The sequence below is a fragment of the Montipora capricornis genome, chromosome 3 (genome assembly GCF_036669925.1).
Source record: "Montipora capricornis isolate CH-2021 chromosome 3, ASM3666992v2, whole genome shotgun sequence".
Taxonomy (NCBI): Eukaryota; Metazoa; Cnidaria; class Anthozoa; order Scleractinia; family Acroporidae; genus Montipora; species Montipora capricornis.
In genome coordinates, this window is record NC_090885.1 from 43,133,704 (window position 1) to 43,146,203 (window position 12,500).

At 39.1% G+C, this 12,500-nt stretch overlaps 2 protein-coding genes across 3 annotated transcripts in view; both read left to right on the forward strand.

Annotated features, from left to right (window-relative positions):
• Positions 1 to 1,197, forward strand: part of LOC138043226 (coiled-coil domain-containing protein 186-like) — a 34,742-nt gene extending 33,545 nt beyond the window's left edge. Inside the window, exon 20 of the mRNA XM_068889384.1 lies at positions 1 to 1,197. This exon is cut by the window's left edge and continues 166 nt beyond it. The gene's annotated coding sequence lies outside the window, so the exon portion shown is untranslated.
• Positions 1,198 to 5,519: 4,322 nt separating this feature from the next.
• The window catches only part of LOC138043227 (uncharacterized), a 16,144-nt gene continuing 9,163 nt past the window's right edge, over positions 5,520 to 12,500 (forward strand). Inside the window, exons 1-5 of one of the 2 annotated variants that reach the window (XM_068889387.1) lie at positions 5,520 to 5,675; positions 6,572 to 6,658; positions 6,834 to 6,881; positions 7,005 to 7,082; positions 11,939 to 12,007. In XM_068889387.1, coding sequence (XP_068745488.1) covers positions 6,592 to 6,658; positions 6,834 to 6,881; positions 7,005 to 7,082; positions 11,939 to 12,007 — 262 coding nt within the window. In that variant the 5' untranslated portion in view covers positions 5,520 to 5,675; positions 6,572 to 6,591. Of the gene's footprint in view, positions 5,676 to 6,180; positions 6,321 to 6,571; positions 6,659 to 6,833; positions 6,882 to 7,004; positions 7,083 to 11,938; positions 12,008 to 12,500 lie in introns of those variants that run through there. The other variant, XM_068889388.1, reaches the window with a different exon arrangement.

Sequence of the window (12,500 nt, forward strand, 5' to 3'; positions counted from 1 at the left end):
CTCTCTCAACAGAGTTTCTTTAATTGGACCCCATTTGCCGTACTGCTGTGCTTGGCCTACGATACATCGAATTTATCTGAACTGTTGGAGTTTTTCTTAAAGTTGAATCTTGATTGTGACATGAACTAGATTAGATTTTAGTGAGAATTTTTTCTTAAGGTTTACGGGTAAAGTAGTTCTAATCAGGGGAACATGACACAACATTGTTGAGTGTTGTAAGGTTAGAACCAGGTATCGATTTCTTTTCATTCATCATTAGCTAAACAAGTTTGGTGACACTCAAAGTTAGGTATCTGGGCATAAATTTTAATAAATCTTTCAAATTACTTGTAATTAGCAATTATTCACCAAAGTGGAGGTGGCTAGTGGTGGATATTCACCTTTTCGCTTGAATGAATATCCCTTTGTGGTTAATGAACAGCAAAAGTTGTAGCATATACTAATATTAGGGAATTTAAGATCTACGACGGCGACGGTCGACGAAAACGTCACCTCAAATATAACTTGGCTTTTTCAGAAGTCTTTCGCGATTATTCAGTCTCGTTCACGTTCTGCAATGTGGGCGAAGTATCCTAAAAGTAAATTGGAACGAGCGGTTTCTGAGTGAAAATATAGAATGAAAGATCTCCGTTGCATGCTTACGTTGTTGTCAAAACTTCAAATTTGGTGATTTCACGTGGGCGTTATGCAGGGGACCGCTAAGATACTTGCTAAAATCAGCGCTGTTGCAGTACGATTATTTATGCCCTTTTAACCAATGATATTACAGTTTTGTGGCGATGTCGTAGTCGTAGCCGTCGCCGTCGCCGTTTCTTAAATTCCCTATTGGATACTTAGAGAACGTTACCATTCCGAAGTTGGCCATGATATTTCAATGAGTAATCCTTACCTATTTGTAAGGGCTTTTTTCGTTTGAATGGGCTAATCGACGTCTCCATCTATTTTCCTTAATGCTGGCTTTAATGTTTCAGTAGATGAAAAAATTCAAATTTTATTGACCAGCAATTTGACTACTTAAAATCGTTAGCTGGTTAGCTATGGAAATTGGAAATGGAATATTACCTTCTCCACGTATGAAATACTTAAAATTTATGAAGTCACTGTGTTGCTTAATTCTACAAATTTAACACATGTACAGAATGTATATAAAATTCCTCGAAATGCCGCAAGCCAATTATATTCTTTTCTGGTGTATGATGAAAGTGTCTGCAAGTTGTTTTTTTGGAAAGGAAGCAAAGAAGAGGAAAATGGGTCAGTGCTGGCCTACTGTTATTGTTTTTGCTGCCCTTCTTCGCGTAGCCTGTTAACAACTTACGGAAGGATTCCAGGGTATAACAAAGGCGTGGAAATGACACGGTGTCACTCAACTGGGCATGGAAATTTAAATCCCACAGAAATGAAACCTAAAATTCTGCAAATTTGTTCGTGTTCGAAGGCTTGTTTGAAATTGTAATTTTAAGTTGGACAAGGAGTTGAAGAACGCTCTCCTTTAAACTGATGATGTCAACCAGTACACCAGGGGCTTCGGCGAGTTTTACCACCAAAAATGGCACTTTCCATGCCAGTTTTCAGACCTACAATCTTGGACAAAACCTGTTGAGAGACAGAGACATTTTGGGTACTCCAGAAAATCAGTCAAATCTTTTCCGTTTAAAAACCGCCCTATCCCCTCTCCCCAATCTCAATGTTGATTTATATTTTGCTCGGAAATATACTGTAGGACAGATGACAATATTCAAGACACCAGCTTTCCCTGACTGAAAACCGTGTGTTCCCTTGTCTATGATAAAAATGTTTAAAAGGACCAGAGCCATGGCATATTTTGTACTAAAGTAGTGTGTTGTTACTCGACAGTTAGCTGGAATGTTAGTTGTGGAAAACGCTCAGGAATCATTGTTTGGCCGTAATTTTAATTACTGCAGAAGTTAGAATTGTCTGCATTTATTGTTGCCGCGAGGGGACGCAAGTTACTTCTACGGTAAGTACCGTTTCGCGCTGAGATCGTTTCCTTGCGGTCGGGATAGGCGTTATAATCCCCCATGTCCGAAGAAATTTTCTGTTATCTCCCTGCATCTACCAATGTGATATTCCACATCTAATATTTACAAATACGTGTCTCAAACATCTGGAAAATGTTGTCATTTGATCAATACCATTTCACGTTTCACAATTTAACAGATCAAAGGTATGTTTGTAATTATTTTCGTGAAGATGGCGCAAAAAAAGGGTTTCAGTCCCTTTACCCGTTTATGCTCTGAAATAATATTTGTGGCATAAGTTCACATCAATACTTCAAAGGCGGGAATTTTGTGATTTCACACTTTCCGGAAAAAAAATTGAACAAGTACACATTGGATTTCTTGGCTGATGCAAAGAATCATGGAAGAGCTTAATCTTCCGCCTATTCCAACCTTGGCCACGTCCTTTCGTTTTTGGCAGGAATACCTCGACAGTTAAAATTACGAAAAAAAGCTCCCTTTACGACGACGGCGCGTTTAGTCAATTAAAGAAATTCGTCAACGAGGAGGAATCACGATTTTTCCGAAGACGTCAATGGAGTTGTTACTGGTGCCAAAACCCGGTCAAAAAAAAAAAACCTACCGTAAGCACATATATAGACCCACACGTCAAGCACGAAGAGCTTATCTGCCCAGCTGTTTACCTAAGTAACCTGGAGTAGGTAAATCAATTCGATCTTTGACGCAACAAATAAATCACTAGAAGAACTCATTACTGGGTTGCCTATGGCAAACCCAGTCGAGGTCTGCGTTTAGTTTGTTTGTTTTCGTTTTTTTTATTTTTACTGGGTTGCCTATGGCAAACCCAGTCGAGGTCTGCGTTTAGTTTGTTTGTTTTCTTTTTTTTCTTTTTTTCATTTTTTTATTTTATTTATTTATTTTTTTTCCGTGTCGGTAAAAGTCTTGCCTGTCACTCCCCTGGTATTTTCTTAGGATCGAGAGGGTAGTGGAACTGCGTCGATTTCTCTGGTGGACACAGTAGAATCATTAACTTAGCCTGCGTCGAAAGTCATTTAACGCGAATGGCGTTTTAGTGGATCCTTAAACAAAATATACCCTTATGGAGCTCAATAATGAAAAGTCAGCAGGAAGGGTTCACAGGCCTGTTGGAAGCGTGCTTGAGTTTCAACAAAATGAGCCCCAAAATCAGTGAAAACTTGTGACGCAGATGAATAATAAAGTAGCTGCTATTTCCAAAATGATGGAATTACCTGGTTATAAATAACGTCGTACGCGTCTTGGAGAGTAAATTTTGACTTTACATAAACAAGAGTTGGGCGATTGTGATCTTTGTTTTGACTTCGCTCATTTCATTTCAAACTTTATGACACTTGACGGAAAAAGAAACTACACGTAACAAAAACCCGGTATGTTGCCATCATTTGACACAGATGCTTCACTGTTTGGCGAGTAAACATGCCAGGGTAACTTAATCACGGCGCCCGCCGAATTCCGGCCATGTCACTTTCGATTTTGCAATTTACTTAAACGTAGCAAAAAATCTCCCAAAATGTTTGTCGCTGATCGTAACTTTTTATATTCTATATTCACGGTTCAAAATTAAAGTTGTTTTCATGTCGTAAATATTTTTTCATTCTCGATCGACCGTCCCGGAAACTTCCTTCTGCTCTTTCTAAAAACTGTGTATCAATTGTTATTTGCTTTTTCATCAATATTTGTTTTGCATAAAGCAAGCTAACAAAATCTGTACCTTGCTGAGTTCGCATTTGTTAGCGTTAATAGTATTTTCGGTCAGATGCTTCTGTTTTTCATGAGGGGTTTATTGTTTTGGTCTCCCATCCTAACACTAACCCCGCGGAATAGGGCTTGACTTCAGTGAAATTTAGTATTACAAAACTGTCAGATGCTCAGAGGGCACACTTGTGGTGAAACGAAGTTGTGAGGGAACTTGAAAATTATCAACATGTCAGCCCAGAAGCCAATGTTTCTCGCTACTCTTTTATTTTTTATTCTTCAGAGACTGGAATGCTGTATTTCAATACCACACAATTCAGTGCCTTCTGATTTTCTGTAGCATGTACCACAGGCAACCCAGTATGCACGGAAGCATCTCGTTTAATAAGAAAATTGCTGAAATTTTAGTATGTACCTTTGAAGATCATTATTAGCACTTACAATCTTAAGTTATTTCCAGTTGAGTTCCTTGAAAACGCCAGTTTTTTAAAACTGGTGGACTCCTAGCTCTGATTCCTCTTTCGACATCCTCATTAAAATAAAACTCGATCGGTAAATATTGGTCTTCTTCGTGTAGTTGTAAGCGCTGTAAAATAGAGATCTTTTAGGAAGTTTCTTCGCCGAAAAATGTGAGTTTTAACAAGTTTTCTTTTCGCTGTTTCAATTTTCCAGTATCAGTTGAATTACCAAAACGTACGATTTTAATCTTTTATCTTTTATTAGGAAGCTTTCGGTTACGTAGGTGGTTTTCAGAAAGGTCCTACTGGGCACAGCTTACTGAGTCATGGTTCATGTTTTTTTTTACTTCACACTATTTACAAAAGAGGTGTATTGATAAAAAGCTATGAAAGTTAAGGTCTATTTAATAATTAAATAGCTAAAATAATAATAATAATAATAATAATAATAATAATTAACAATTATTGGACGAGGTTGAGCAAAATATTCTGATTTGTCAGTGGCGAGCAGATCAATTATTTGATTAAATAATTGATCTGACAAATCACGATCAAGAGATCATGATTTCTTGTCACGATATTTTGCAATAACCGAATTCAATAATTGTTTTATCATTCGATCACCGAGTTTGTTTTTTGTTTTTGTTTCCGGGAAGCCGTAAGCGCGCGCTGCCTTGCAGAGTCGAGTAATGGCACCAATCAATTGGCTTCCTTCTCACCATAATTATAGACATCAGCCAAAATCCCCGGAAACATTTACTGCAATTTAGCCGTGTTTGCCCCCCAACCAAGATGGCGTCATTAACCGTGTTAAGGTCTATTGGCCACCACCTACTTTAGAAGAAGTGATGAAAACATGCTGAGTTTAATCAACACTGGATTGTGGAGCATAACACTATTGATTATGGTAAATTGAAGGAGAATTTGTTTATTGGCATGACCTTTTCTGGACCTATCTAGTGATATAATAAAATCAAATTAAAGATATATATTTAAACTGAGGAAAGACTATGAAAAATGAATGAAAAGAAAGCAGTTGGGGAAAAGAAGAAAGCACACAACAACCAAACAAGCAAGGAGCAGGAAAACGAAAAGCAAGCAAGCATAAAGAAGGACAAACAAAAAGTAAAGCAAGGATGGAGGAATGAAACATACATAAGTATTCGAGTAAACATTTGAGTAGTAAAAAGATCAAGTCTCCCGTGATTGACAACTGATTAGATTGGTTTTTTAAAGCTGTTTATTAAATTCGTTTGAACTAAGCAGAAGTATCCTAGCGTGAATAATTCTTAAGCAGAAGTATCTTAGCATGAAAAATTGGCGAGCAGATGTATCTTAGCATGACAAATTGGTAAAAGAGATTTCTTAACCTGAGGGTAATTGAATATCCTTTATTCGACTTAATTTACGCACTGTAAATCACATATGAGAGCTTCACACTTGCTTATTCTCGGTCTGGAGAAATCCGGACTGGCTTCTAGAATCTTGTGACGGGTTGAGCAAAGTAAGTTGCTTTATTTTTGTAGACCTCACACTCTCAATTTTTTCCTTTAATAGCTTGATTTAAAGAGTTGACGTGCGGCAGTGCGGCCTAGTAGGTATGGCTTTTGCCGGGTTAAAGACTCGTTCTGATCACTCGTTAAATTTGATCATAGTTGTCCCTGGCTCAACATCCCGGCCGCGCTTGTAAATAGCCAACTGGTTTGCCTCCAGCGGGTTGGGTTTCTAAACAGTTCTTATTTTTTGCTGTTCAGTTCTGTCGTTTCGTTGATTGTGTTTCATTGGCCCTGAAAAGCGTACATGGGGAGTGGTCACTTAAGTATGTATGCATGTATGTAAGTTCAATTTACAGAGGCAAGGAGTTTCTCACAAAGATATTTCCCCATGCATGCGAACAGAGTCAGTTGTAGAAAGTGCTGTTGTTGAAATCGACCCGACCATAAAGACACGCATTAAGATACGTCTAGCGCACTTTTATCGCTTCGAATTTTATTCAAAAGCTCGTGCCATACCAGGCTAATCGTTAGATTATCGGACTGGATTATTTTACACGATATTGTTTGGTTCGTCAGCTGCTGCTTACCAGCTGCGTTTGCGTATGAAAAGAAAGACACTCGTAGCCCTTAGACATTCCAGAGAAAGGGGTGAGGTAAGTTATGTGATCTCGTCTCCCGAAATGAAATTCCTCAGTTGCAACTGCTTTCTCCAGCTCATCTCTTATCCAGATATTTGCGAAAAACTGGTCATTAAACTGCAGAGTACAAGCGAGCATAGCAGTATACGTTAATTACCCTAATACGTAATTGCCTTTTTTTGTAGCTGATATGTGGCATCACTACTCATTTCTGTCTTCTCCACTCAGTGATAACAATTTTGTATCTTTCCTTTTTGGTATCCAAGACAACAGAAGCGAGATAAATATGCAGATGCCCGCAGTGTTGGCGTTTTCTATAGTGGCCTCATGTGTCCTAAAATGCTATGTATCAGGTGCGTGTTCGTACATTTAAAATGCCAAAAGATGAAAAGAAAAGAAAAATAAATTTTGTTACGGTAGTGTGATCGAAGATCTGAAGGCTTCAGAATACCAGTTCGCAATTTTATCAGGAAATCATGGGTCATTGCGGAGCTGCATGAGGTTACTAAATCCTCTGTTTCCTTTCAGCTGGCTTCGTCCATCCAGGAGAAGCAAAACACTCCAACCGAAATCTGGGTAAGCACATTCAAACAATTTGTTACTCCAGATTGCATACAGTTTCTTCAGTATCAGCCAATTATTCACCCCCAGGGTTCAAAATTCTCAATGAAACTCTTGGCTCATTTTTGTCCCTTTCAGATTTCCCCCTTGAGCCTAATGAAGACGTCGACGATGACGAAGGCGATGGAATGGTGGAAAACATTGAGGAAGCAGTTGGTAAGTTTGTTCACAATCTTTCTTTTTAACGCAGATCGGTCTTTCACTGGGGAGGGTAAGGACTGGGAGGGGAGGCGTTACCTTTTTGGAATGAAACTGTACGAAATTGGTTTTTGGATATTTAAAGCGAACCGGTTGAACATCAACCAGTCTACAACCAACTTAAGCTCACTATTTATTGTCTGTTCAAGAACATTCAGCAGAGAAATAGATACTAGTGTCATCAGTAAATTAGTGAATTCTACTGAGACTAGATCTTGTGGGTAGATCATTTATATACAACAAAAGTAGCGAAGGTCCTAACTGCACACAAATCCTTGAGGAACTCCACATGTAACAGGGACTGAAGTAGAACTATAACCATTTACGGCATTAGCACATACGAATTTCTCTCTTTTGGAAAGATATGATCGAAACCAGTCATTAGCAACACCTCTCGTGTCATACTGGTTAAGCTTGTGTAACAATAGAGAATGATTAACAGAATCAAATGCTCTTCTTAAGTCAAGAAAATTCCCTTTAGTCAATAGAATCACTTATAGATTTTTGATAATTCCATTTGTTTCAAAGATCAATAATCTTCTAAAACGTCGCTATAATCTCGTCTCAAGCAAAAAAACTTTTCTAGGCCAAGAAAAAAAATCAGGGACCGGTTGTAGTGCTGGCAGGATAAAACCATTGCTGGTATAATGAAGCGACATTTTTTGGAGTTTTTACGCATATAGACCCAAGTTTCCATCTAAACAGCCACTTTACTGAGAGTTCTATCAACGTATGTATTTAAGTTTATTTGTCATCCTTTACCAGGGTGTATACGCGGCCATTTTCAATACTTTGTCTCTCTCGTTTCACGATCATCAAATTAAGGAAACCCTTTAGAAGATAAAAATGGTCATAAATCACTCCAAAGAAATTACTCAACCGTGGAAAATTTGTATATCAACGGCATCGAGATCTCATAGTCGATGAAGCAAATGTTCGAATACTCTCAGGGCTAAGATGAGATCGATGCGATGCGGCTTTGAAGGTAACCTGCAATCAAGCGTACTTTTCTTGAGAAAGGGCGCTAAAAAGTATCTTTTCGCACCCTGTCTAAGGAAAAGTACGCCTGATCGCAGGTTACTTTGAAGGCTGAAAGTCGACTCCAAATATAATATTCTGTAAACCGCCCGTTTTAATGCTAAGGTCACTGAGCCGGATTCAATTGAATGACGTTTCCATTTTGATAAATAATTCATTATTTAACCTTTATTTCTAACTCGCTAAGTGTTTTTCATCATGCCAAACAGGCTCTTGGGGCCACAGGTAACCCAGGTTCATTCTTGTTTGTGTCACGTACGGGTTTCATAACGTGAGTAAATATAGAGAACATATATGGGGCGAAGACACGAAGTGTAGGTCTGGAAATTTGCACCTACACTATGAAGGAGAGGTGAAGGCGACTATTTTCCCCGAAACTTCGCGTGCATATGAAGGACAGCAACGATTCGCCACATGGTAAGTTTCATCGATTTTTATTTTCATTTTCCAGCAAATTTCCAGACCTAAACTCGGCTGGCCCGGTTATCCGCGCTAGCTCGTTTAGCCGAGAACCCGGCACGTCTGAGAAAAACACCATAAATCAAGTTTGCAATTACGTGGCAAAATCTCAGCCCGGTTCGCCGAGATCCCGGCAAACCAGGGTGAGATTTTTTCATGTAATCGCGTTCACCGGGACAGCCCGGTTAGCCGGGCCAGCGATTTCTAACCACATTACTCCACTTTAGAGCAAAATGGCCCACGGAATAGTCGTTTGTTTATGTTTAAATAAAAGATGTATATGATAGCAAACCTTAAGGCTTCTTTAAATTGTAGAATGGTGAATGTTAATAGAAATTTAGCGAGACAAACGTCTCTCCACTTGTTGTTGTTATCTTTTTTCACACGACATATTCTAAATTTACCCCAAGCCGGGCTGGCTCGCCTCATGCAATACCGGACTGAAACTCATCCCGGCAAACCCGACCAGCCCGGCTCATGTAATCGGCCCCTATAAAGACTCATGTTATGAACCCGTATGTGACACAAACAGTGAGCCTGGGTAACCTGTGGTTTGGGTTTTGCACTGCTGTTTCAAATTGTAGTCAATCAGTTGGAACGTGTCCACTCATAGGCGGCCCAAGCTCGCGTTACGCGAGAGACGTGACTGCCCAGGCGTCACGTCAGCGACAACACTGTTCTAGACGAATCTGTTTTTTGAGCTCACGACAAATGAGCAAAGAAAAGAAAAGTTATCAATGAATGAACGAAATAAAGTAATGCCCCATTCACAGGTTTTAAACATGTTAGTTAAACAGGTCAAAGCATTTGTTGAAACAAACCTGAATCCCATGGAAAAGTCAGTCCTACATTTTTCTGTGACTGATTTTTATTTTGTTAAACCCAATTTAATTAAACATGGCTTGTTGGTGTGGATGGGGTATAAGTTAACTCACTTCGTTTATTTTGTTTTGTCCTTTCGAGCTTTTTAAAACTGTTTTGGGACGTTGTTGTTTGAGAGGCTGTCGTAATCGTCTTTCTTAGGAAGATTACGACAGCCTCTCAAACAACAACGTCCCAAAACAGGGGCGGATCTAGGGGGAGGGTGTAGGGTTTTGCACACCCCAGATGACGTCACCAGTCAGCGACACCATTCCTAAGTGGTGCACCCCCTCCTAAGAAAAATCCTGGATCCGCCCTTGCAAAACAGTTTAAAAAAGCCCGAAAAGACAAAACAAAATAGACAAGGTGAGTTAACTTACTTTATTTTGTTCATTCATTGATAACTTTCCGCTTCCTTGCTACGTTGTTAAAAAACAAAAACATTTGACTGGAACAGTGTTGTCGCTGACGTGACGCTTTGACAGTCACATCTCGCGCGTAACGCGAGCTTGGGCCGCCTATGGTCTATCCAGGAGTTTAAAGTACTTCCTTTTCTGTACCGACTAGCAACAGAGTTTCTCTGAAGTTCTTGGTACGCATGATTTACGCATTCTCTAATTCTTAGATCTGGCATTAGCCCCTTAAAGGGAGCGCGCAAGTTCAAGGATGCCATTTCGCCAAACACAATTTGGCACAGAAATTTCAATCTTGTGGTTCTTAAAGTCGTATTTAGTTTAGTGGACCGATTTTTCAAAATCAGGATATTTTACCACAGATTCTGATGGTGCCTAAGGTGTCTTTTGAACAGACTTAACTGATTAGAGTGTAATGTGAAGTGCTAGGTTTCTACCCCATATGAACCATGTGAGCGTTAGTCCTACTAATGGAAATGGGCGCACACAAGGACAGAGAAAAACTCTTACCGGAGTTGGGAATTGAACCGACGACCTTCGGGTTAGATCACCGCTTTGTCGAAGGTTTTTGTGCGAACTTCCTTAGGCCCCAGTCAGTCTTAAGCGAGGAGGGCAGCTGCATTGATTTTTTCCACAAGTTGTTCGGCAATTTTAATGGCCAACTTTCCTACATGGAAGGACTTTTTCCATTCATAACAACATTTTTTTTCTCTTAAAAAGGTTATTCGAGATATTGTCCTGAAATGTTTAGACTCGTTACATCTCGGTAACGTGGCCTACATTTTCGTAACATAATAATGAATGAAAATCCACATTTAACATTTATATTCACTTTCAACATGCACAAATAACCAAAGCCTTTCAGTAGTTTAATAGGTTTTACTATGCTCATCCCTTCAGCTTATCTAAACCGTCTGATTGGACAACAAAAGTTTGCATCGATTCTGTGTTACTCTATATATAGAGGATATTACACGGTGGCGAGAAGATATGAATTTTATGTTCGAGTGGAAAGAACAATATCTCACGCGTTCGCTTCGCTCACTCGTGAGATATTGTTCTTGCCACGAGAACATAAAATTCATATCTTCGAGCCAACGTGTAATGTTCTTTTTATTATATGGAGACTAAATATTGAACATTTCCGATTTTATTGTGTTTCAAAGTAGTCAAGTTTTACAAATACGGGTGGGCTTTATAAAAAAAAAAGGCGGGAAAAAAAGGCGGAAATCGTGACTTCATTGAACGATACTACACTCACAAAGGTGACATACGGAAAATACGCCACTCGGGTCCCGGATGAAGTGGCGTATGGAATCTACGAGTGGTTTAGTTCCCAGTAAAACACTCTCCTCCATATAATAAATATCAATACATCATTCTTAATTTGCGGTCGCGTAATATTACTTATGCTGATCAATTTTGGAGAGATCTGACCAAGGCTAAAGATATCCTGAATACATTCTTTCGTAGAACTTTTGAAACCTTATTACGCTATCGAAAAACTATGTGGTAAACCTCGCTTCCAGGACTTTTCTCCGCAAACACTGGGAAATAGGTCGCTATGTACTGTGGTGGGCTGAACTTATGATGCGTGAAAAACATGTTAGTGTTTGCATTGCCGAGAATAGACGGATTCGCGTTTGTGAAAATGGTCGTCTGTTGCAACTGATGCAATAGAATGTTTCTACAAAACTCGTCAATGAAAGTCACACCCGCTAAAAATATTGTAAATTGGTACAAATGTTTGTAAATTACGGTTACTAAATGGTTTACAATTGCGCAAATCCAAGTACATGTCGAGCTAATACTACTAAAATCGTCGATAAATTTGTTTTTGTGTGATCTTTGATGTCAACCCCTATTTGTCCAAATATTCGCACAACTGAGTTCGTTTTTTCTGCCAATACAGCAAAAGGTTTTTACTTGGACAAGGTATTTAGTTGTTGTGTCCATGATGTTTGTAATTATCTGTTCTTGGTTTATGATTTTTCCTTGCATTGCAAAGTAAAAAAATGAACTTGATAATCTTTTTCTCCTTAGATGTACCCATGGAAGATTTCGAAACTTCAAGGGAATTTCCCAAGCCGAATTCCGAGATTCTTGATAGAGGTGCGTAGAACATTTTTTAAGACTTTGAGCAGATATGGTACTAGTAGCCTCTCATCTTTTTCAGAAACTGCTGCGCCCGCGAAAGTCACTTCCTGCGAGTTGAAATTGTTCACAGTGACGATGAAACACGACATGCGAATCTATCGAATAAGGCGCGTAATCCAAAGGATCTGGGAGATGTTAGTAATTCCCTTTCTTTCTATTTCAGAGGAAGCCGTCCTTAATACGGGAAAAAAACTCATGGGAATAAATTAAAAACAAAATGGTCCTCAAAAGCAAACAGACTTTCAGGCTGACAATATCCTCAAAGGCATTTAGTGAGGAAATGATGTGTAAAAATAAATATCCGAACACGGGAATCGCTTATTGCAAACCGGCTCTGTGACAAGAAACTATTTTCTCGCAAGGTCTCAAAGCAACAACCATTGGCTAGGCCATACAACGTACTGTCTCATTTAGAGACTAGAAATGACCAATATGCATATTCGAGTAA